Genomic DNA, 21,602 nt, shown 5'->3' on the forward strand with positions numbered 1-21,602 from the left:
TCATCCATACGGTCTAAATCTAAGCTGGACCCAGAGCAACAACAGCACCAGCCAAAACAATCTCTCTTCAAAAAACACCCTGACTGAACATTGAAAGAATTGTTTACAGAAACACACATGCTCGCAGAAAACTGACCTCTGTTTTCATAGAAACAGCTATTTTATATGAACTAATGGCAACAAAGCCTAAAAAAGTCATTTTATTCCAAACATGATGGCACCTGATAAACATGATGGCACGTGAATTACCTGTCCAACCTCATACACACACACACACACACACACACACACACACACACACACACACACACTTACCCACCACCTGCTGAGTCTGAAATGGAAACCAAAATAAGAGTTGGGTCTGTTCGATACACTACTCAGCTGGATGATCAGAGCTTTTATGCCAGGGCTCAGCCCCCCCATGCCCTGCGATGTTTCCCACAGTGCACTGCTTCAGGCTTCAGAGTATGGTATAATTAGTCATCTGATCTCTCCCACCACCTCCACCTCCTGTAGATTACAGGTTTCATATCATTACCTCCTGATGAAAGACTGTTCGGCTCGCTGTCGCTGCCGGAGCCATCGTCAGGTTGTTTCTTCTTTTCCCTCTCCATTACTCTCCCTTTCTCACGTTTTTTTCTTTCTCCCTCTCTCCCTCCCTTCCTCCCTAATCATAAAAGGAGTCCAAAAATCAAAGGATTAATTCAGCGTCATTGGTTTAAAGCAATTAACTGCTGTTCAGGCTAATCCCCAGAGTTATGTTTCAAATCCAGAAATTGGCCACTGGAGATGTGCAGCTCTGCCCACACTACATTGTTTTGCCTGGTAAATGAAGTTGAAAGAGGAGTTCTTTAGTTTGAGGGGGGGAAAAAGTAGTTTTTCAAACTCTTTGATGAAAAAAGCAATTGTAAAACTTTGAATAATTAGGAGATTTATCTTTGCATTTCAATGCCTCCCCCAGTAGTTTTTTTTTTAGCAGCACAGATAGTTAATCCGGCATATTCATTTGGGATAATTAAAATAAGAACTCTATTTATTCAATCTAAAGACAGCCAATTTGCAAAAGTTATTGGCTATTATAGTTTTGGCTGCAGGTTTTTATAGCTACTCCTCATGAGAAATCGTGCTATACATTTTAATAAGTGCCTCATCTGTCTGATTTGCCACACTGTGATTAATTTTGTCACAGCTCATAGAGAAGTAGAATCATTTAGGCTGGTATTTAACATTTTAATGAATGCTTTATGCCCTCAGTAAGCTTCATGAAGATTTATTCTGTCATCACTGTGTGTGACATCTATGTATGAACTACTAGCTGCTGCGCCAGTGATGAGCTTCTCAGTTTCATGGTGTAGTAACAACATGTGAACACTATGGGGAGCTATGAGCCTAAATATGAAAACTATTTCAACTACTTTTTGACTTTTTGTCCTTTAAAATGAAGCCGTGCCTACTTCACCAAAGACATTTTCCATTTGAAAGATTTTTAGGCCTTAAGTGGTAAAAGCTTTCAATATTCCACAAGAAAATAGAGACAAGAAGAAAAAACATCCACATAATTTTATGGAATAGATTATTTTTATTGTTCTTTTTCGTGTTGCTACCTCTCAGGTTTGTCCACAGACCTCTGCGGGGTTCTGACAGCACACAGCACGAAATCTATCAGGAAAAATATTAATAACCATTCATAAGAAGCACACAGGAATCTGCATAAGTCATTCAAAATATGTACTATTCATCATGAAAGGCAAGAGAAATAAATGTTTTAAGACTGCTTTAAAAAGTAGAAGTGGGCACATCTGAAGCCCTCAACAAAGAATTAGGAGCATGAAAACTAAATGCAGCTTCACCTGTTTATGAACTGACCCTTGGTACAGCAGGTGCACCAGGTGACCTGAGAGGTTATCCATTACTGTAATACACTGCCGTGTATAATGAAACAGGGTGGCACACAGTAAACTGCAGCTGCATTTAAGAGTATGAGATTGCATTTGAACAGCAGGAAATGCTCTGTATGGAGGGAAGGCATTAAAAAGTGGCAGACAAAGACGTTTTTCCTGAATCATAGTGTTTAAAGCCTGCTTCCCTTCATCTCCACATCACATGAAAAATAATGCCTTCATCCTTCTAATCACGAACAATTAAAAAAGAGAGTTACAGATCTATAATACAATGATAAAATAAACTCTTTTTTTATTTCAGGTCTAAGCATCCTCTTAGATGTGCAGGAGAAAAAGAACCAAAGTCCACAAGACAACAGCTTATCAGACAGGTAGGCTCTTTGCAAACCTACATTTTATTAGCCCTCCATCTCATGCCTTGTATTTCAGCAGCCATAAATCCTTAAATTCTGCCCCTGGTGACATGTGTTCCTCAGGACTGTGCTCCTATTATGATTTATGCACTTGCTAGAACTGTTAAAAAAAAAAAAGACTTTGTTCTCTTGATCAACAGCAGTGCATTATATAGAGGACAGAAGTCCAGGGCAATATTCCTGTGAGCCTGGGATGATTGTGTAAAGAGGAGAAGATGATGGGAAGACTAAAGTTACAGCTCAGCCTGTACTCTTCTCACCAGCTCTGTGGTGACCGCCCTTCAATTTGTGTTTCTATTTTTAGTCCCCTTCATCATCATTCTTTCTTTCTATTCACAGCTTTAAAAGCAGTGATCTGAAAGGCTATGTGAGGAATTTGTGGTAAGGCGTCAGTGGCATTGTGCTGTGGATGAGGGGACAAAAGGGCACGTTGTAAAATGTTATCACAGACATTTCATTGGTACTTTCTCCCACCTAATATTTACTTTGGCTGTTAAAGGTTTGAGAACATGATTATACCCATTCAATGACTGATCACGTGCCAGGTGACTATTTTCTCAGTAGTGCAGCCCTCAGTATGAGTTTGTGCGAACATAGTTTGCGTCAACATTTGACTTTGAATACTTAATGTGCAAAATTTGAACACTGCAAGAAACACGATGATCAGATGATATTTTTGGGCGCAAATTCACCTAAAACATCTCAAAAGAAACCGTTGATCATTAAACGACACGTGAAAGTGTTTCGCATTCCTATCGCTACATTTTTTAATGGGAAACCAACAACAAATGGCCCCATTAGAACCAGTCTTACTAAATACTACCACTAAAAAGCAACAAAACACAGGACCCATTTAGCGAAAGGTAAAGCTAATATGATTTTAGCCTGTAGACTTAAAATGGAACTGAGATTATTTTGGCCTTGAGGTGCTTTTGGGAAACGAGGCCCAGACGAGTTTAATCTGTATCTGACAGAAATATCTCAGGCGACATACTGACATATCCAATCTCAGTTTAAATAGGCGTGACGCTTTAAGTCAATTTGAGCCATCCCCGTTTTAACAGACTCTATAAACAAGTCTTACTTGTTTTTAACCGTCCCCTGTTCCAGTCCGACAGCGTCCGAGTCCAAGACACATCTTCTATTCCAGAAAACAACCAAACTTGCTCCAAGCCTGCAAAGAGTTCTTGGCCTGAAAGCTGCAACTGTAACCGCACCCATGATTACATATGTGTCAGTGAAGATACAATCCTGAGTCCAAAAAAAAAAAGTTGGGACGCTGTGTAAAATGTCAGTAGAAACCGAACTGTGTTTCCCGACAATGGTTTTACGAAGTGTTCCTGAGCCCATGTGGTGACATCCTTTATACAATGACCTGACTCTATCCTTGCTTGTGAACATCTGACCTTTTCGAGGACGCCCCTTTCATAAAAACCAAAAAACCTGGGCCGTTGGTTTTAGTTCATTGTGTCTGTCAAAGTTTTATACGGTTTCATATTCTTTTTATATTAATGTTTGAATGATTTGTTAAAGATATAAAGATACAATTCTGTTATTTTCTATCCACACACAGTTCATACATACAGTGCAATCATTGAGAATTTCTTCTAAGTATGTAATGTGTTCAAGCATGGTTACATTCACAGCCATTTTTATACATAAACTCCCAGTTTTAGCGCAGTTTGTATTTAGTATACAATAAACTTTTTGCCTGAGACTTGGTATGTGCTTGTGACGATTTTTTTCTGTTGAAAAGCTGACACAAAGACACAATATATAGCATAACCATGACTGTAAATCTATGAACACAACAATAAATATTGTTTGTGTTTTCTACATTCAGCTGTCCTGCCAGGCCCCCATTAGCCATCAACCATGTAATCTGCAACAAGGCCACAATGCTACGGGAGCTGAAAGCTGCCCTTGACGGAAGGGTTGAGGAGATGGCTCAGAGCTACATCGTCATCCTGGAGCTCAAAGCCGGGTCTGGCACACATCCAATCCGAACAAATTCCCAAATTCCTTCTTAATGGTTTTCCCAAACTACCACTCAAGTATTAGAAGGAAGATTACCTGCTAGTGTTGTCTCACAGGCATCGTCTTTACTGAGTCATTCTTTTCTCCCCAAAATGTAATCTTCAAGGGATGAACAGATTGTCAGAATGACTAAACAGAATAGTCTCACGCCTAGAAAAATACAATAAAGAAAAAGCTTCCTTGCTGAGAAGACTGATATCACTGTCATGCCTGTACATTAATATGAAGCAAACAGCAGCAGATTATTGTAGCATAAGGACTGGAAAAGGTTTTAGCACCTCTAAATCACATCATATCTTGTTTGCTTATTCCATACAAGTAATCCTTACTGATGAAGCCAGTCTGTTTTCCCTTGCCTCTAGTCTTTAAGCTAAGCTTAGCTAGGCTAAGCTAACAGGCTACTGGTTATACTGTAGCTTCGTATTTACTGTGCGGGCACTTGCGTAGAATGTGAATGCATATTTGCCAAAATATCTGGCTGTTCCCTTTAATTTCATAGGAACGTCTCTGTTCAGGAATTGGAAATGGCCATGGAGAACAGTACTCAGAATTTGTCCTGCTACCTGATTTAGTTTCTTCACTCATTCATTCTCAGAGATGATGACGAGCTGATGAAATCAACTGGGCTGAAGGTGTTTTGCCATAAGAAATGAGTCACATTTTAACTGACTTTATCTTATGATGTTTTATCATGTTAAAGACTTTGACCCACTTTCTGAGCCTTTTCTCTCCTTTGGCTCTGAGAGTAAACACCCTTAACATCTCTCAGACAGGTACTACTACTTATTGAGCAACCATATTTGCTCTGTCATATCAGTCAGTGTGCTTAATACATATTTAAATAGAAGTCAAACATAGTTAATGTGCCATTACTGTATAAACCGTGTCCACGGGCTGAGTTGAAGATCACATGAGCTCTCTCAGCTTCTTCCAGTTCTTCTTCTTTCATTCAGCTTTCTTCTCCCACACAGGGAGAGGTTGAACAACGGCCTCCAGAGATATCGAACCCTGTGTCACGTGACCGAACCCTATTGCCTTCCTCACCATGTGACCTGCATGCCTCAGGAGACAGACGCAACAATAAAAACAACCACAGCAACAATATGTGGTATGCAGCCTGTTGAAGACATTATGTAGTGTGGAATGTAGATGGGGGGGGGGGGGGGGGGGCAGGTTTGTGGTTTGCACACATCTGTGGAACTGCACGCACATGTGGTATTCATATGTGTTAACATTAAAACTAATAAACACCATATTCTTATTATTCTTATGTGTCATAGCATGATGTTATCAGTGGGGCTGACGCTCATGATGGTTTGTTCTGTCGTTTTATTCAGGCTGTCCGCTCTGCTGAGCAACCTTCCTTCCTGAGGTGGTATGCAAGGAGCAAACGGTGAGCTGGGTGCTGGAGAAGCTGAGTGGTTTTGCAGAGCAGCAGACGCTCAGTGTTCAGCCTCAGCTCTTCCTGAAGGTGCTGGGGGGTCTGGAGCCTTGGGAGCTCTGTCTGCCTGAGCTGTGTGTGGCCATCCAGGTATATGAAACCCCTCATACCACACTGTACAAAGATAGCAAGCTACTGGAAACTGGCATAAAGGAATAACATAAAGGAATTTCTGCAGCAAATGATAATTTAATAATAGAAACAGCTGGTATCGTGGCACATTTGAATGAGGCCCTGTCTTCTGAGCAGGATAAAAAATCTAAATCTCGATGGACAAAATCCAAGATTATTGCTCTTTTTTTTTTGCAGTTGGGTAGCATGGAAATGAGGGATTCAATTGTGGGATTTTGTTGAACTCCTCTGATCTTCCCCCAAACTATAAGCCCAACAGTAAACTCTTGGTCACTCCCACCAAACCATCAATTAAGGACGAGCCGCACTCCAAGACTAACAGACTCCAGACCCTCTGAACACGCCCCTACCGGTCAGAAATTAGGGGTAATGCATCCTTCACAGACTTCTGAGCAGATAGTTGAAGGTGTAATGACAGGAAGCTGACTGATAAATGACACCAACAGACAGCAGAGTTGGCTCACTGATTCAGAGGGTCGGTGGGGAGGGTCGGCCACTGGGTTGGTCCTTTTCAGGACAGTATGTGGCAGCGTCCCTTTCTGAAGCTCTGAGCTGAATCAAACAGACCACAGATGATTTGCTTGGGTTTCCATTTGGGACTCAGCACGGGACACCAGGGTGGGCTGGGTTGGGGGATGACTGGGATTACTGGTGTATGAGTGTCTTTAGGGGAAAGTTTAGTCAGGGTTTGGGGCCACAGTATAATTTGGTTTGGTTGCAAGGAACTGTTTTACAAAACCAACTTAGAGATGGTGTCCTTTCATTTTGTCTGTCATCTCTTACATCAGGGTCTCTGTGATCACCAGTTTCAGTTGTATATTTGTGCTTTCTTGCTTACTTTTGTCTGTATGAGATATCAACACACATTTCCATCAGTCTCTTTCTGCCCGTGCCTGTCTCTACTTAAACTATCCCTCCTCCATCCCTCTTCATCTGTCAGATTGTCACAGAGCACGTGGTCCAGATGCCCACAGAGGAGTACGATGCCTGGCTGTGTTCAAAGGTCACTCTGCCCCCACAGTACCACTGTGCCCCTCAAACACCAGGTGAACCGAACTCATCAAGAGGAAGGCGACAGCCATGGACAAGTAAATAAAGAGAACACACGCACACCAGGGCTGTAAATTAGATGTGAGGTCAAGGCTGAAATAGCTTAAAGTCTTAAAAGTAATGGGACAACAAGTGAAGAATAAACGTGATCATTGCATTTCAACCTATTCACTATTGACATGATTGGGAAACTAGAATATGCTTGCACCACACAACCAGGCAGCAGAGAAAATGTCAAATTGAGACAAACTACTGAGTCAACAACAACTGAGAAATAACACAGAAAAGATATAGATACAGATTTATAAGTAAATAAAATTGTCCAAAGAAAAGGAAGAGTTAGATTAAAGGTCTGATACTGTTACTAATAAGCACATAGTCACAGGTGTACAGGTGGGGATGTGCACAGAACACAGACAAACACAATAAAGGGGAAGCAGGAAGTTGGACCAGTACATACCTTTCAGTCCTTTGCTTTGTCAAGACAATCAATAGTCAATTGTTACAAAGAGCAAGCAAATGCCTTCCTGGATGCCAGCATGCTGTTTTTCTAACGTATTTCACTCTGTCTCTACAGATAACTCACAAGATTACATGTTTTCTTGTAATCTTCAGTTCTTTAGTGCTATGATGCATTTATTTTATATGTGTACACACACACACACACACACACATATGTGTGTGTATAATTTATTTATTTATTTGCACTTTTGTGCTTTCTTTTCCTTACTTTTGTGGTCTCTTGCATTTTGTGGTGACGGTGTTCCTGTATGTGACACTCTTGTTTGTCTTGCTTTGTAATGGCAGCTATCTCTGCTCATGCAACAACCCAGTTTATTCTAAACACACTGCTGTAGATGTTGCTAAATGTGAAATTCAGTAGAAGTCCCACCCCTTCCTGTTTGCAAGAACATTTTTCCCGGAATGACCTATGTGACTCAATGTTTGGACCAAAAGCAGAAGTGATTTAGCTGAAACTACCCAGTAAAACCCAGTGAAATAGACATTTACTTGAAAGTATAACAGGCTTCTATTTGAAATACTTTTGTTTTTCCGCTGAGGCACAAGCCACAGATGGCATGAACAAGCCAGAGTGATAATGGAAAAACAGTCTAATACACTGACACTCTGTTGTGCTTTTGAACCCAGCCAAACATTAACAGTGACCTTTATCCCCCGCCTGGCCTCCTGATGGGGTTGTGAAGAAAAGAACCACAATTCTGCCTGTGGTATAAGACGAACTCACTTATCATGGCCTCGCTCAGCATTTAGAGAAACTGAAAGTGAATATTGCTGAAAACAGGTCTTGTGACTGTGGATATTTGAATCCGAGGTTGTTGAGATCCCTTTTTTAGACATGAAAATAATGTTTGTCTAACATGCTGCATATCGTGGAGATTAAAGAAGTAGACCTTTTACTAATATACATACATGTAGTAACTTGTAGTCTTCCTTATCCATTTGTGATAACATGTACTGTAGTTTTTCCCATGTGACATAGGGCACAGCAAATCTGCTTCAGATGGTGTGTGTGTGTGTGTGTGTGTGTGTGTGTGTGTGTGTGTGTGTGTGTGTGTGTGTGTGTGTGTGTGTGTGTGTGTGTGTGTGTGTGTGTGTGTGTGTGTGTCTCAGTAGTATTATAGAGTAAAAGGAGAACGTGTTGCCTCGTGAGATTGGGAACGGGTTCAGCAGCGAGCTAGCACTCATTTCAGGAATGCCACACAGTCTGGAAGCTGAGCTCAACCCACCCCCATACCCCTGGCGTAGCCCTGGGCAGGGGGGATGGTGGGGTGCAAAATATGAGGGGGAACTTCTCTCTCAGGTTTTAGAGCTCATTCCTCAGGGTGCAAAGTCTAGACCAAGTAAAGAGGAAGATACCAAACTTAAGTGCAAATAATAAATATATATAAGTAGGTTGTTGTAAACTGGTGTTCTTATGCACATAAGTAAAAGATTAAAGAAATTAGAAATTAGCAATTGCATCCTTAGACGACTTTAGGCATCTATGTATGTATGTGTAATAATAATGACATAATAAACATTATTTGTATAGCACCTTTCATACAGAAATTGCAGCTCAAAGTGCTTTACAGGAAAGAAATCACATGCACCAAGTGAGTGCTTTACTTAGAGAACAGAACAGAATGGACATAAAAACTGATTTAAAAAAAAATTAAAATAAGATTGACATAAGGATGAAAATAAAAACAAAGACAATGCATAAAACTACACAAGAAAATATTAAAATCTAGGTAAAAATAGAGCCAAAAAAAAGGCAAATCACAGCATAAAATGATAGGTATGTGTAGGTTAAAATAGAGTACACAGAATGCATAAAATCAAGTAAAATACAACATTTTAAAAGAAGTGCAGTAGTGGATGAGCGTGAGGCAAAGCACAAAACTTTCAGGCCAGTATCAGGAAGTCAAAGCTAGTGAAAGACTAAAGTGAAGAGATAAGCTTTCTTTTGGAAATATTCAGCAGGCTGCTTCCCTGATATCTGTAGGTGGTGTGTTCCAGAACTTTGGAGTGTAATGGACAAAGGCTGCATCCCTAATTTTCTTTCCACTGTTGCTGGAAACCTCCAGCAGACCAGCAGCAGATGATCGCAGTGTTCTTGAAGGTAAATAATAAACAAGGGAGTTAGCCCGAGCTTGGTCCGAGTCCATTAAGGGCTTTGAATACAATGAGGAGGACCTTCAAATCAATTCTGAATGTTACTGAAAGCCAGTGCAGAGCAGCTAAAACTGTATGAATGTGCTCTCTCCTCTTGGCTCTGCTTAAACTCCACCATTACAAACAGCAGAAGTAAAGCATTTCCTGAAATCATTTCTGTTAAAAAGTACCCAAAAAGGTGTTCAGTTAAACCTGACAGAACACAGTTTTCTGCTTCACGGTGTGGACGAGGATGAAGTCATGTAGGTGTTCTGATCTTAAGACCTTGTGTTCTTTCCACCACATCTTATCAAAAGCACAACGGCCGAGCCACAGGCAGGAAAATTCAATATTTACTCTCCAGTTTACCAGCAGCAGGCTCTCCATGCTTGTGTAGTTATGGGAGTGAATTTGGCTGCATGGACAGGAACAGAGAAGAAGTGTTTGCTTAGTGGTGAAAAGTTGCGCAACCGAAAGCCGGGCCTCGAAATGATTACATAAAAAAGCTGAGCTGCAGTGAAATCAGCTTTGAACTGATATTTTGGGCTCGTGAAGTTAAAGCCTTATGGTGCTTTTGCAGCAGTGCTCCAGCAATCTTTGACATTCAAACAGCTACATGGCCATTTGTTCTTCCTAATCTCTTGTGGCTTGTTAGTGATGATAGAAAACAGGACATTACTCTTGTATTTTAGTTACACTCATTGTTATGATATGCTATTATCAGTTCCTTTATTATGTCTTCCTACTCCTGCATGTTAGCCCTTTGTCCTTCTGATAAATGCCCTGCAGTTGACTCTTTGCACATGTGGACACACTCTTATCACTGCTCAAACAGTTAGGAGTTCCTACTCTGCTCAGAAAGTCACGCACACACTTGAATTTTCTGCCTAAATATTGTGTCCACAGGTCACAATATTATATACAGAGATCAGGTCAAAAACTAGTGATTCACTGGATTTTCCTGTCACTGTGACAAATGTCATTAAGGTCAAGCTCAAAGTAACTTGTCACAGTGTCACACAGGCGAGGCTAAAGGCTGTCTTCACCACTCACCAAAATAGCCGTCTAGCATTAGCTTCAAGTACACACATGCTACACTTGTGCAGCTGAGGCCACTGAGGGAAACCACCTGTTGTGGGTGAAAGTGTCTGACCATGACTTTCCCGCATGTTGGCTTGGTTGTGACTTTTTATTGACCACATTCTCTTTATTGGAATATGAAGTAAACATAATATCTGTCCACGTGACATTATGACTAAGGCAAATGTTTTTTTGTAGCTGTAGTTTTGGTGGGTTTATTGTTTGATTACGTGATTGTCTATGGGCTGAGAACATTCTGTGACCAAATCTCCAAACATGTTTTAAATTTTTAGCCATGCTAGTGGCATGGCTTTGTGGCAATGTCTGACCATCGGACTTGAATATCTCAGCATCTAGTGGATGGATTACATAAATTTGTACAGACATTCATGGTTTCCAAACAGTGAATCCGAATGACTTTGGTGATCCCTTGACGTGTTGTTCAGCACCAACTTGAGGTCAAATGTTCAATTTGTCCATTACCTTACAACCAAATACATGCAAAACTAATGACATTCCAATCAGCTTCAGCTTTACTTTCGTGCTAATTAGCAATGTTAGCATCCTAAAACACTAGACAGATTGTGATCATGGTAAATATACCTGCTAAACATCTGCTGGTTAGCGTTGTCATTATGAACATGTTAGCATGCTAGCGTTTAGCTCAAAACACCACTGTGCCCAAGTACATCATCACAGAGCAGCTAGCATGACTGTGGACTCTTGGTCTTTCTTAAAAATGTATATCTCAAAAGGTTGTGTCTCTGAAGTTTCCAAAAAGCTGACACACAGTACAAAGTTTCACCTGACAGCAGTACTATTGATCTATGACCCCTCACCTGGCCTCTGCGGGAGTGTTCAGTATTACAGCAGACAGTGCAAGCTGTGACAGCTACGACATGTTTGTTGTTTATTGAGCGTAGGTGGTCCTGATGAAAACACATGGCAGATGAAATTTCAAAAAGGAATTACTGTTCTTAGCTTGCGTATGTGTGTGCATGCCTGTCTGTCTGTCTGTGCTCTGTGATCATGTTTAAGCAGACTCTGTAATTGCTGGCTGACGCATGAGCCTTTAACCTCAGGGGCCTGGTCGGAGCGAGCAGTGAAAGGCCGTCCAAAAAGTTCTGGTTTGTGGTGCGACTGCAGCGTCTCAAAGTTGTCGAGGAGAAACTCTACGAAAGTTGGGACCTGAGAATTTGAATTAGATTGCAGATCAAGTAATATGCAAAGCTGTGTCAAGGTTATAAGAGCTGAAGCCATTTAGATGATCAAAAGATATTCATGATGTGTAGTTTAAATCCCCTTGATGTGCTCTGAGTCTTTGCAACGTGGGCTTGCTGTCTTCGTGGGAGCTTCAAAGAGAGCGTCTGCCACGCTGTGTAGGAGAAATCCAAGTGATTAATGTTTTCTTCCAGCAGACAGGCTGCCTCTTGCAGACCTGCCACGAGTACAGGAAGTGAAACCATGGCAATGGAGCCTTGAGTAATGCATAACGCCAGTTTGTCCACAGCTTGCATTAGCTCGTGCCTATTAAATATCACTCCAGGAAGCCTCGGCCAGCCTGCTGTCACTGTACAAAATGCCACATCGCCTCATTTTTTCCCCACAGCTGAACTCAGATTTTGTACCAAAGAACATGTTGTTGGTGTTAATTTTTTTTAATGAAGGAGTAGATGCAAGTGATGTTTAAAGCAGAACAGTACACATCCATGGGGAAGTTAAGCAGCTAGTTGACAGAAAGTGCAGGGCAGCAGAGGAAAGCACAAGGGGGAACAAGCGTTCTGTCATTTGAACTTCTCTCTTAGTTAGTAACCACAGGTTTAAGGTCTCATATTATACTCTCACCATTTGGTTATCTGTGATGTTTACAGATGTTTATAGCCTCAAAATGGATACAAGTACAGCCACTTGCTCACACATTAAAGGAGAACTCCACCAATTTGACACATGAAGGTCAGTTTACTGATCATAATGATGAAGAATGACCTCAGTTTTGGCACAAATTCTGTTACGAACTGAAAATGTCAAGTTTAAGACATCATTTTTCAAGCAAAACATAGTTACAGTATGTGGCCTAGCTTTAAGATGAGACTTTATTTCTTCATTTATCTGCTCAAAAATGTATTTTGCTTATCATTTCACTTGGACGGTTGAGCTTCACTGTGCAGAGCGTCAACACTACAGTACGTGCCAGGTTTGACACTTTAAGGCTGTTTTCACATTCATCCGCTGAAGGGGAAAGTTCCTCTGTGCTCTGAACTTGATTTTAAGACAACTAGTTTGGTGCTAATTGTCGTCCAAATGGCAACTTGCACAAGCGTGATGTGGAAACTTGATGCTTCTGGCCTCAGACTTTCAGGAACACATCTGAGTCCCGTAAGTAGCCGTACTGTTCCGTCTGTGGGCTTTGGCTCAGCGCCGTGGATCAGACATGCATTAACACACTCGACTGACCGTCCTTTGTTGCCACAGGTAACTGACGATAACGATCTCTCTCACAACTCGAGGCTCAGCCACCTTGACTGAGCACAAGAGCAAAGTGTGTGTGAGTGCATGCTGGTATGTGTGCGTCACTGCCCACGTTTGTATGTCTGCAGCTCTTTGTTTGCACACACGTTCGAGTTGTGATGCAACTAAGAAACGGTCGACTCAATCCTGACGAGGCCGGGGGTTTGGGATATTCATGCCAGTAATGTTTTCCTTTCGGTTGCTCAAACAGGAGGATGCAGATGAAACACTGATGAGTGATGCCTCTTTTCTTTGAAATGATTTACTGCCTTTTAAATGACCATTTGGAATCCGGAAGAACGAGCCAGGCCAAAAGAAATAAGAAAGGCAACACACCTTTGGAAGCAGGAATGCAGGATCAACAAGCCCTAACCACACTGAGCAGGTGATGGTGTGCAGCAGTTTGCCTTTGACATACTGCTCAGTCGTGTTCCTCGTTGTCCACGCACAGAGATCGACAGATGTTGTTTGCTGGCAATGACGGGGACGGTGACTCACTTTTCCCCAGCTGAATCATTCATAAAGTGCCCTAAATACCAAGGCTATGGCCCCCCTTCCTGTCCCAGCTTGTGATCAGCCACTTATTAATAAAGAAGGCCAAAGGGGGTCATTTGAACGATTTTCATTCCTCATTCGGGTCAGGTGACTGAGCCTTTGAGGCACGGCGACTGCTCAGTGTGACCCCAGCTCACCCCCCCGCCCATCACCATTACCTCTCACATGAGAAAACTGTCACATGAGCCACATTATGCGCTTCTGACTGCCTTGACCTCTAGTTTGTTTTGCACTTGACTAACTTTGTCTTTGAATCTGTATTTGATCAGCTGGTACGTGCTTGTCCATTTCTCAGTATCCTTCTTGTAAGGCTAAGTTAAGATAAGTCAAAACTTAAAAAAGGTTTCTGTTGTTGTGTCAGAGCAGATTCACCCTGTTGCTCTTAGATGAAATGTACATTTTGAGCGCACTGTTTACAGCTTAGTCTGAAGAGCTGAAAGTTCCACCTGTAAAACCTGTATTTACACTGAAGTGGCAGCTGCCAGTGTGGGTTTAGCAATCCTCTTCATAATACTGCTGAGCGTAGTAACTGGAGGCCTGCAGTGACGTTTATCCAAATCCACGCGTAGGTGACGACAGTGTCATATTAGCGCGACAGATCTGGCTCTAATTTAAGCGTGAACTTTGACACCCAGAACCAGGTTGGTTTCATACTGAGTTAGAGGAACACACCGACCTAGAGCCTGCCTTTATCAAGTCATAGGCAACAAGAATCATTAAAAAAAGAAGAAAAAAAAATTAAGCTTGCAAAATATCTCACATGCCAGTTTTGACAATAGCAGGAAAGGGACACAGAGATGTCAAATATCTATAAATAATCACACAAAGAATTTTCATATTTTGGGGCAAAGTAACTTAGATTTAGATGCAGACTTTTTGCAGTACATCAAAGTGTTCACCAAGTTGACTGCAGTGGCTTTTGACCACGGGGGCTGTTTTTTATTTTACAGGCTGTAGCACACGGGAGCACGCTGGAGTGGCATTTGGATTTCTCCGACACATCGTCGCTCAGTGGTTGATTGTTGCATGTTGTTTGACAGGTGATCGTGTTGTATATAACTGCATTGTTTTCAGCTTTTCTTTCAGACACAAAATGTAGCCACATTGCAGCACTCCCTCAGACGGCCTGAACACTGGAAACTCTATATCCCTCCACTGTAAGACATGGACTTTAAAAGCTCAGCACAGCCGCAGGGTGATCAAGAAACCTCCTCATACGCCTGCTGTAAGAGCACTGACAAGTGGCCATGTGCTCTTCGCCTCTCCTTGGCTGTCCTAAATGCTTGACATTTTTGTTTGAGGAGCAAAAAATGTGGCCAATAGCAAGATCCAAATTACGCTATTTGATGCAAGATCGCCACAGATGACGTGGAGTTGGTGCTGACACTTTTCTGCCTGAATGACTCCTTTTGCAATTTTGAATAAATTTGAATATAACAGTTCATATCTTGATTGTGTTACAGCACCCAAAAGATGCTCCGTTGTTCTGCTGATGGTTTGAATGTCAGCTCTGAACCGTGTGTGAGAGGAAATCTTCTGTTCGCCTCAGGGGGAATTTACCTTCAAAATCTCCAGCAATGATAAAAATGTGCTTCATCACAAGAATTTTGGCAGGGCTCTTGTTCTGGCAGGAATCACTTGGGGTGGATCTTACTGGAAAGGGGAAAAACAGGAAGACCAATGGCGGCTGAGTGACTTTACGGACTTATGCATGTTTTAGTATCTGTCAAAACGTCACCGAAACATTGTGCACTTATTTTACCAAACCATTGGGTGAAGAAACGAAAACTGAAACTTTCGCACACATACCCCGAGCAGAAACAGAAATAATGCTGTTGTCCTGAAATACACCAGAATATACAGACTGAAATTGAAAGACCTGCTCCAGCAGATATTTTTCGGTTTCAGCTCAACAGCTGTTAGTCTTTGCTGTGGTTTGCACCTATGAGTCAGGAAGAGGTGAATTTCTCACCGCACTCTTTCGGGGTAGCTGAGGCAAAACTGCGTCAAAGGCTGGCGCTGCTTCCTTCAACCCACCACAAGAACACAATGTGGAGATGAAATAGCTGAGTTGCATTTTTTGTTTTATGTAGTTTCTTCTCTTCAATGTCTTCCAGATAACTTGCTGTGGTGCGCACCTACGTCAAAACTAGAGTCACTGCTGTGAAACATGATGGATGGCGTCACTAATTCAAAGCTTTGCAATCAGTGAACACGAGCTAAAGCTAAAGCGAGTGGAGACAGGCATCCAGGCCCCGCAGAGCAGATCAATTACATCAGTGTTGCATCTGAAAACCTGATCTAATCAGCTCATACAACAACAGGGACTCCAGGGGCTTTTGTTGAATGGGTGGGTCGTGGCAATCACAGCCTCAGGAACTAAAGAGGGGCATCTATCTCCTGCTAACATACAGAATGAGACCTTGCGATTAGTATAAAGGCCTGGGGGGAGAGGTGTGTTCCCCACTCTGCCTATTCTCTTCACACCAGGCCAATTCACCAACAATACTTATGCTGACCTATTTCTGCCGGGAAGCAAAGACTAAAGCGGTCTCAGGTCAAACTCCCAGGAAACTCCCAGTTATATTAGAAGTGTTATGTAATAGAAGCAGGCCCCCTTCTCAGAAAAGCAAAGTTGTTCTGCAACATGAGAGATAGGGAATATAAATGCTGTGTCCACACATGTACAAGGTTATTTCACCAATGAGGAAAGGACGAGTATATGAGAAAAGGTTATACCGATGGATCTTCAAAGACTCAAGAGTATAGTGAAGTTATGTATGATGATTTCACATATTAGAGTTTAAAATAACATAAATAACATTTGTTAGTTTGCTAAACTCATACCATAACCTTTGACCCCACATACTGAGCTAAGAGCTTAGTAAACATTCAACTGTCTAATTAACACTCATTGGCATTGTTGAAACTGCTGATTCCACTGATGGGATTTAAAATGTAAGATCAAGCTACAAGCACGATTCTCAGGAGGCGTTTCACCGAACAGTGTCATGGTTTTGTTTTTTTATGAAACCTCTGTGTGGGCAGAAACAAAATGTTTCATTAAGGCTGAAAACTAACATTTATTTTCAGTGTTGACATATCTGTTAGTTACCTTTATAAGTAATTGCTTAGTCGCATCATTTCCAACCGTTTTTGGCTTGTGACTCCTTAAAATGAAGCTCTTTCTACTTCCAACCGCTCATCACAAGGGGTGGGGTTAGTGTGGAGTTCAAGTGATTTTTTCTTTATTAAATGTCAGACCAAATAAAATGTGATGTTGTGTAACATGTTTTTGTTAGCACCTCCTGGGAAATGTCAAAAAATAGTGAAACACCCACTTCACATCGCTGGTTCTGTGACACCATCAGTCCAAAATCGCAAAATATTTGGCGTACACTGAGTAAAGCAGTAAAATGACATTTGAGAAGCTGTAACCTGTCAATGAACTTTCTGCGAACTAGCTGCTTAACTACTTCCTGCATAGAAATGTGTACAGTTCTACTTTAAACGTTACCTGCATCTATTCCGTCATTAAAAAGTAGAATAAAATCTTGCGCTCAGTCTACATATTCAGGGGAATGATCCAATATGTTATTCAGTTGTAAACAGCCGTCAAAACTTTCTCCCTGTACAAGCAGCTGCAATGAATGAAACGAAGAAACGAAGTGCAATGCAAAAAATTTTTTAATGCAGTAATTAGACTACATAGAGAGCGTTCAACAAATCAGAATAAAGCGTTTTTACATGTGGACATACAATGACTCCGAAGCAGAATACACAAATAAATAATATTTAAATGATCGGTCCCCGTCCCCCTATTCATTTACAGAAATACTGAGGTCCACCCACGTTCATCTTGAACGGCGAGTGAAAGATTTGTCATCAATCTTCAATCCCCTGCAGTAATCAAATGATGCCAAAATAAGCTGTCATGAACTCCATCTCCCACAAGTCAATGCAGCATCGCCAGTGGTACAGACCTGCTGTAATAAAAAGGAGATTATGTGCTTAACTTTAGCCAATATATGAGCAGGTTCTGCAGTGTTCTATGTTACTATGAAGCATTATGTGCTTATCTGTAGTTAGTTAATGAACACTACACATTAGCTCTTACGTGTACATATATATCTTATAACTTATTGGGTTAGGGGTTGGATTCAGACACTGATAAGCTGGGGGAAGAGTTCATTGGCAAACATGTCGTCCCAGGAGCTCTCAGAGCACAGGGGAGAGGACATGTCGCTGAAAGGGGAAGGGGACCCTTCGTATCCGGAGTCGCTGTAGGTGTCCGCCAGGCAGGCTTCCTTATCCAGGCCACTGAGGGCAGAGGAGGAGGTTCCAGAGATAAAGTCATCCACCTGACTCTGATCATTACAGCTGGGGATGACCACTTCCTCCGGCTCGTCCTTGATGCAGACGGTCTCCTCCTCAACCACCACCTCGGTAAGGCTGAAGGTAGCCTCGTCAATCTTCTCTGCCTCACTCTCCGAGTCGCTGCACTGCCCGTCGCTCACCTCCTCCACGGGCTTGGTGTAGATGTGGTCAAAGTGGATCAGTTCATTAAGGGCCTCCAGCTTAACTGATGGGGACCCCAGAGTCGCAGGTGTGGTGGGAGGTACTGGGTCCCCCCCTCCGACCAGCTGCACCTGCAGCTCCTGGCACTCCTGCTCACAAGACTTGAGGAACAGCTCTGGGTCAAGGATGTCCAGAATGCCCAGGAGCAAATCAGACTAGGGAGGAGGGGGAGAAAACAGGAGATTAGCCGAGTAACCCATGACCTGAGCTTTCTTACAAACAGGATTTAAAGCTCTTTATCAGTAACGTACCTCATTGTCTGTAGAGTCAGTACTGTCTGTATCCATTGAGAAGTCTTCAGATTTAAGGACTGCTGGGCCTGCACCTGCTGCGGAGGCACACGTAGCCTGAGTGCTGCGGACTCAGAAGACCCGATCCCCAAACCTGCTTCGTTCCCGGTGGACAACAGACCTTGAACCTGTGACAAAAACAATGGAAAGAGGGTTCTTGAATTAATCTTACTCCACTCAAAAGACTTGACGGTCGCCACACGCCAAGCCCGTCCCGCTCCCCCTTCGCAGCTCGCATTGCGATCTCACCTTCTCTTTTGAGTCGAGGGTGTCCAAACAAAGTCTCTGTCTCAGTTCCTCATTTTCTGTCAGTAGGCCACTTGTCTTTTCTCGAAGCAGCCTGTTTTCAATGTGAAGTTTCTGATTCTGCGGGAGGAAAAAAAACAAACAGATGTTTGTACTCGAAACTTGCAACCGTTTCTTGGGAAGTGATGCATGAAGTGTCCTGAGTGAAAAACCACTAGACATGAAACCGCACCAAACAGAGGAAAAAAAATGCAGCTTCATTTTCCATATGAAATACTAAACACATAAATTAAGCTGATTAAGTTTATTTACTAATGAAATATATTCAGTGAGAGCTCAATAGAGGGGATAACAGCAGATGACACTGATGGGGTGGTGTCGAGAGGAAAGTTGGTGGAGGTGGGATCCTGTATGAGACACCCTGCATTCCTAGCAACACCCCTGTCTGAAGATGACAAATAAAAACAAAAACAAATAAATTACCTCTAGCTCCAACTCTAGGACTTGCTGTTCCAGCTCCCCCATTTTGGCCTTTTTCCTGTCTCTTGCTGTCTGAGCTGCGACTCTGTTCTTGAGTTTCCTGGAGGGGAAAAAAAAAAAGTAGGTGAAGGGAAAAACAAAAAAAACAGGAATTGGACACATTCTTTCCATGATGCTGACTAAGCCCACTGACATGATTTGGGTTCAGTGCTGCGCAATCACCGGCCATGTTGCTGCCACGCAGGCATACAGGATATCAACGTCCTGCTCTGTCTCAGCAGAGCCGGGGGGGCCGCCGATAGTCAAATCACTCAGACAGCAGTTTGACAAGCTAGTTCAAAGTCCTCAGGTGATATGGCTAACACGTTAAAGGAATTTAAATACTTCACGAGGGAAATTTAGCCTAATTGTTGTAGTGTATGACGCAACAATGGCCTTATTCCTCTGAGCTGCGATCTGAGCGTCACACCATTTTATTAACGTTATTGTTCTGCAAATGGATCGATTTCTTTGGGCGTGTCCCCATAGTAATCCCTTGAACAACGGCCGGGGTTACGCTTTAAAAACACAGTTTACCCCTGAACATAATAATAACTAAGGGATATTTTCATGACACTAACCTGCGAAGTGCTTTCTCCTCCGGACTCAAGTGTGTGAGTCTCTGTCTTTTTCGTATGGGCGGCCCCGCAGAGGAGTTGGACTCTGAATCCGACGACGCCTGGCTAGCAGCTGACGGTAAGACGACAGAGATGGGCCGGCTGAAGCCTGCCTGTGAGCCGCCAGAGGAGCCGCTCTGTTTCCCGGATATCAGGAGCACTTTGTGGCCTCCCCCGGTCCCTGCTGCTACCACCACCATGTTGGTATATCCTTCTGGCGCTGTCTGAAATCAGAAATAATCGGGTATCCGTACTGAATTCACTGGAAACCTTGAAGTTTCCCTTGTCACCCGATGCCTGCTTACTCTCAACTGTTCAACAAGATGGGCTGCGCTTGCGATCTTTTTCTACTGTCGTGGTGACATCCGATAGGTTCTCAGCGGCCTTGACGTTTTCGGTTTCTGGCCTGTGATTGGTCGCTGTGCCGATGTAATTTGCATTTGAAGTTTCACTCCGCTTGCAAAGTACATGTAACCCATGTCCCATCAAGTGAAATTTCCAAAGAAGAGCCCGGGACACTTTCTGTTTCAAGTCAACACTATGACATTTCAGCCGTTTCATTCTGTTCAGTTCTATGAGCTGATGGAGAAAAGTGGGGTTTCAGTGTTTACTCAGGTCCCTGTTTCCAGGGGTTGCATCAGATTTTACCCACACACACTTATTAAGTCCACAGTTCGCATATGAGCTGAGAGTATTTTGACTGTGTTGATCATAGAACTGTGATGCTGATTTGATGTTTCCAGGATCCACTGTTACTATTCCACCTTTGGACGGCATTTACAACCTCTGCGTGCAGTAAAAACAAACAGCACTGAGTACTTTATGTTGGGCCAATTGTCTCTGGATGTTTTAGATTTCATATCAGGTGACATAAATGCCACTAAAGAATAGCAGGTCACACTGTTTTTATCAAGGTGGGAAATATTATTCATTTGTTAGTTGACCTCTTTGAGACATTTCAAGCTCCCAGCTCTTTGTCTTGTACACTACAATATCATTTTTCTTTTATTTGAAAGAGCAATGCAAACCAATAAAACAAGTTTTACTACTCTGGTGGCTTTCCATGAAATACTCTTTTCCTACTTCCTGTAAAGGAGTGTTTACCAACTTTTATTTCTTTCCTCCAGTGAAGGAGGAAGCTTTCACATTATTGGCATAATGTTATTATCTGCATGCTATGGCTTACAGAATTTAAAGTTCAGTTGACCTTTGAATTACAGCAACAGGTGTCATGAAACAGTGTCAGATAATTGTTTGGTGTTTTTATGTGGATGATTCATTTATGCACATGTTTGTTACGTTGTGATCAAATAACAAATTATGATAACATTACAATTTTTGTTCAGATTTTTAAAACATTGAACATCATGAAAGATTTGGCATTTCGGAAAGATTTGAAATGAAACTGTGGTTTGCTCAACCCAAACTAGTAGTTGATCTTTAGAGAAATACAAAAACAAGCTGATGTAAAGACAGTGACCTGAAAGGGCAATCACACTGTTGCTCAACTTTGAACAAAAAGAGCCCCCCCACCCCACCCCACCCCCCAAAAAAAGCAAACAAGCATAGGAAGAAACACA

The 21,602-nt window shown here is 42.2% G+C and overlaps 1 protein-coding gene and 1 pseudogene across 1 annotated transcript; one reads left to right on the forward strand and one right to left on the reverse strand.

Moving 5' to 3' along the window:
• LOC139332196 (coiled-coil domain-containing protein 60-like) overlaps window positions 1-7,020 on the forward strand; it is a 28,994-nt pseudogene extending 21,974 nt beyond the window's left edge.
• Window positions 7,021-17,441: 10,421 nt separating this feature from the next.
• On the reverse strand, window positions 17,442-20,345 carry xbp1 (X-box binding protein 1). The gene is given in 6 exon segments (XM_070965106.1): window positions 17,442-18,505; window positions 18,602-18,685; window positions 18,688-18,768; window positions 18,890-19,006; window positions 19,370-19,466; window positions 19,987-20,345. Coding segments are annotated over 6 exon segments (1,188 nt in total). The 5' UTR covers window positions 20,223-20,345; the 3' UTR covers window positions 17,442-17,932.
• Window positions 20,346-21,602: the final 1,257 nt, after the last annotated feature.

The sequence above is a fragment of the Chaetodon trifascialis genome, chromosome 6 (genome assembly GCF_039877785.1).
Source record: "Chaetodon trifascialis isolate fChaTrf1 chromosome 6, fChaTrf1.hap1, whole genome shotgun sequence".
Classification (NCBI taxonomy): Eukaryota; Metazoa; Chordata; class Actinopteri; order Chaetodontiformes; family Chaetodontidae; genus Chaetodon; species Chaetodon trifascialis.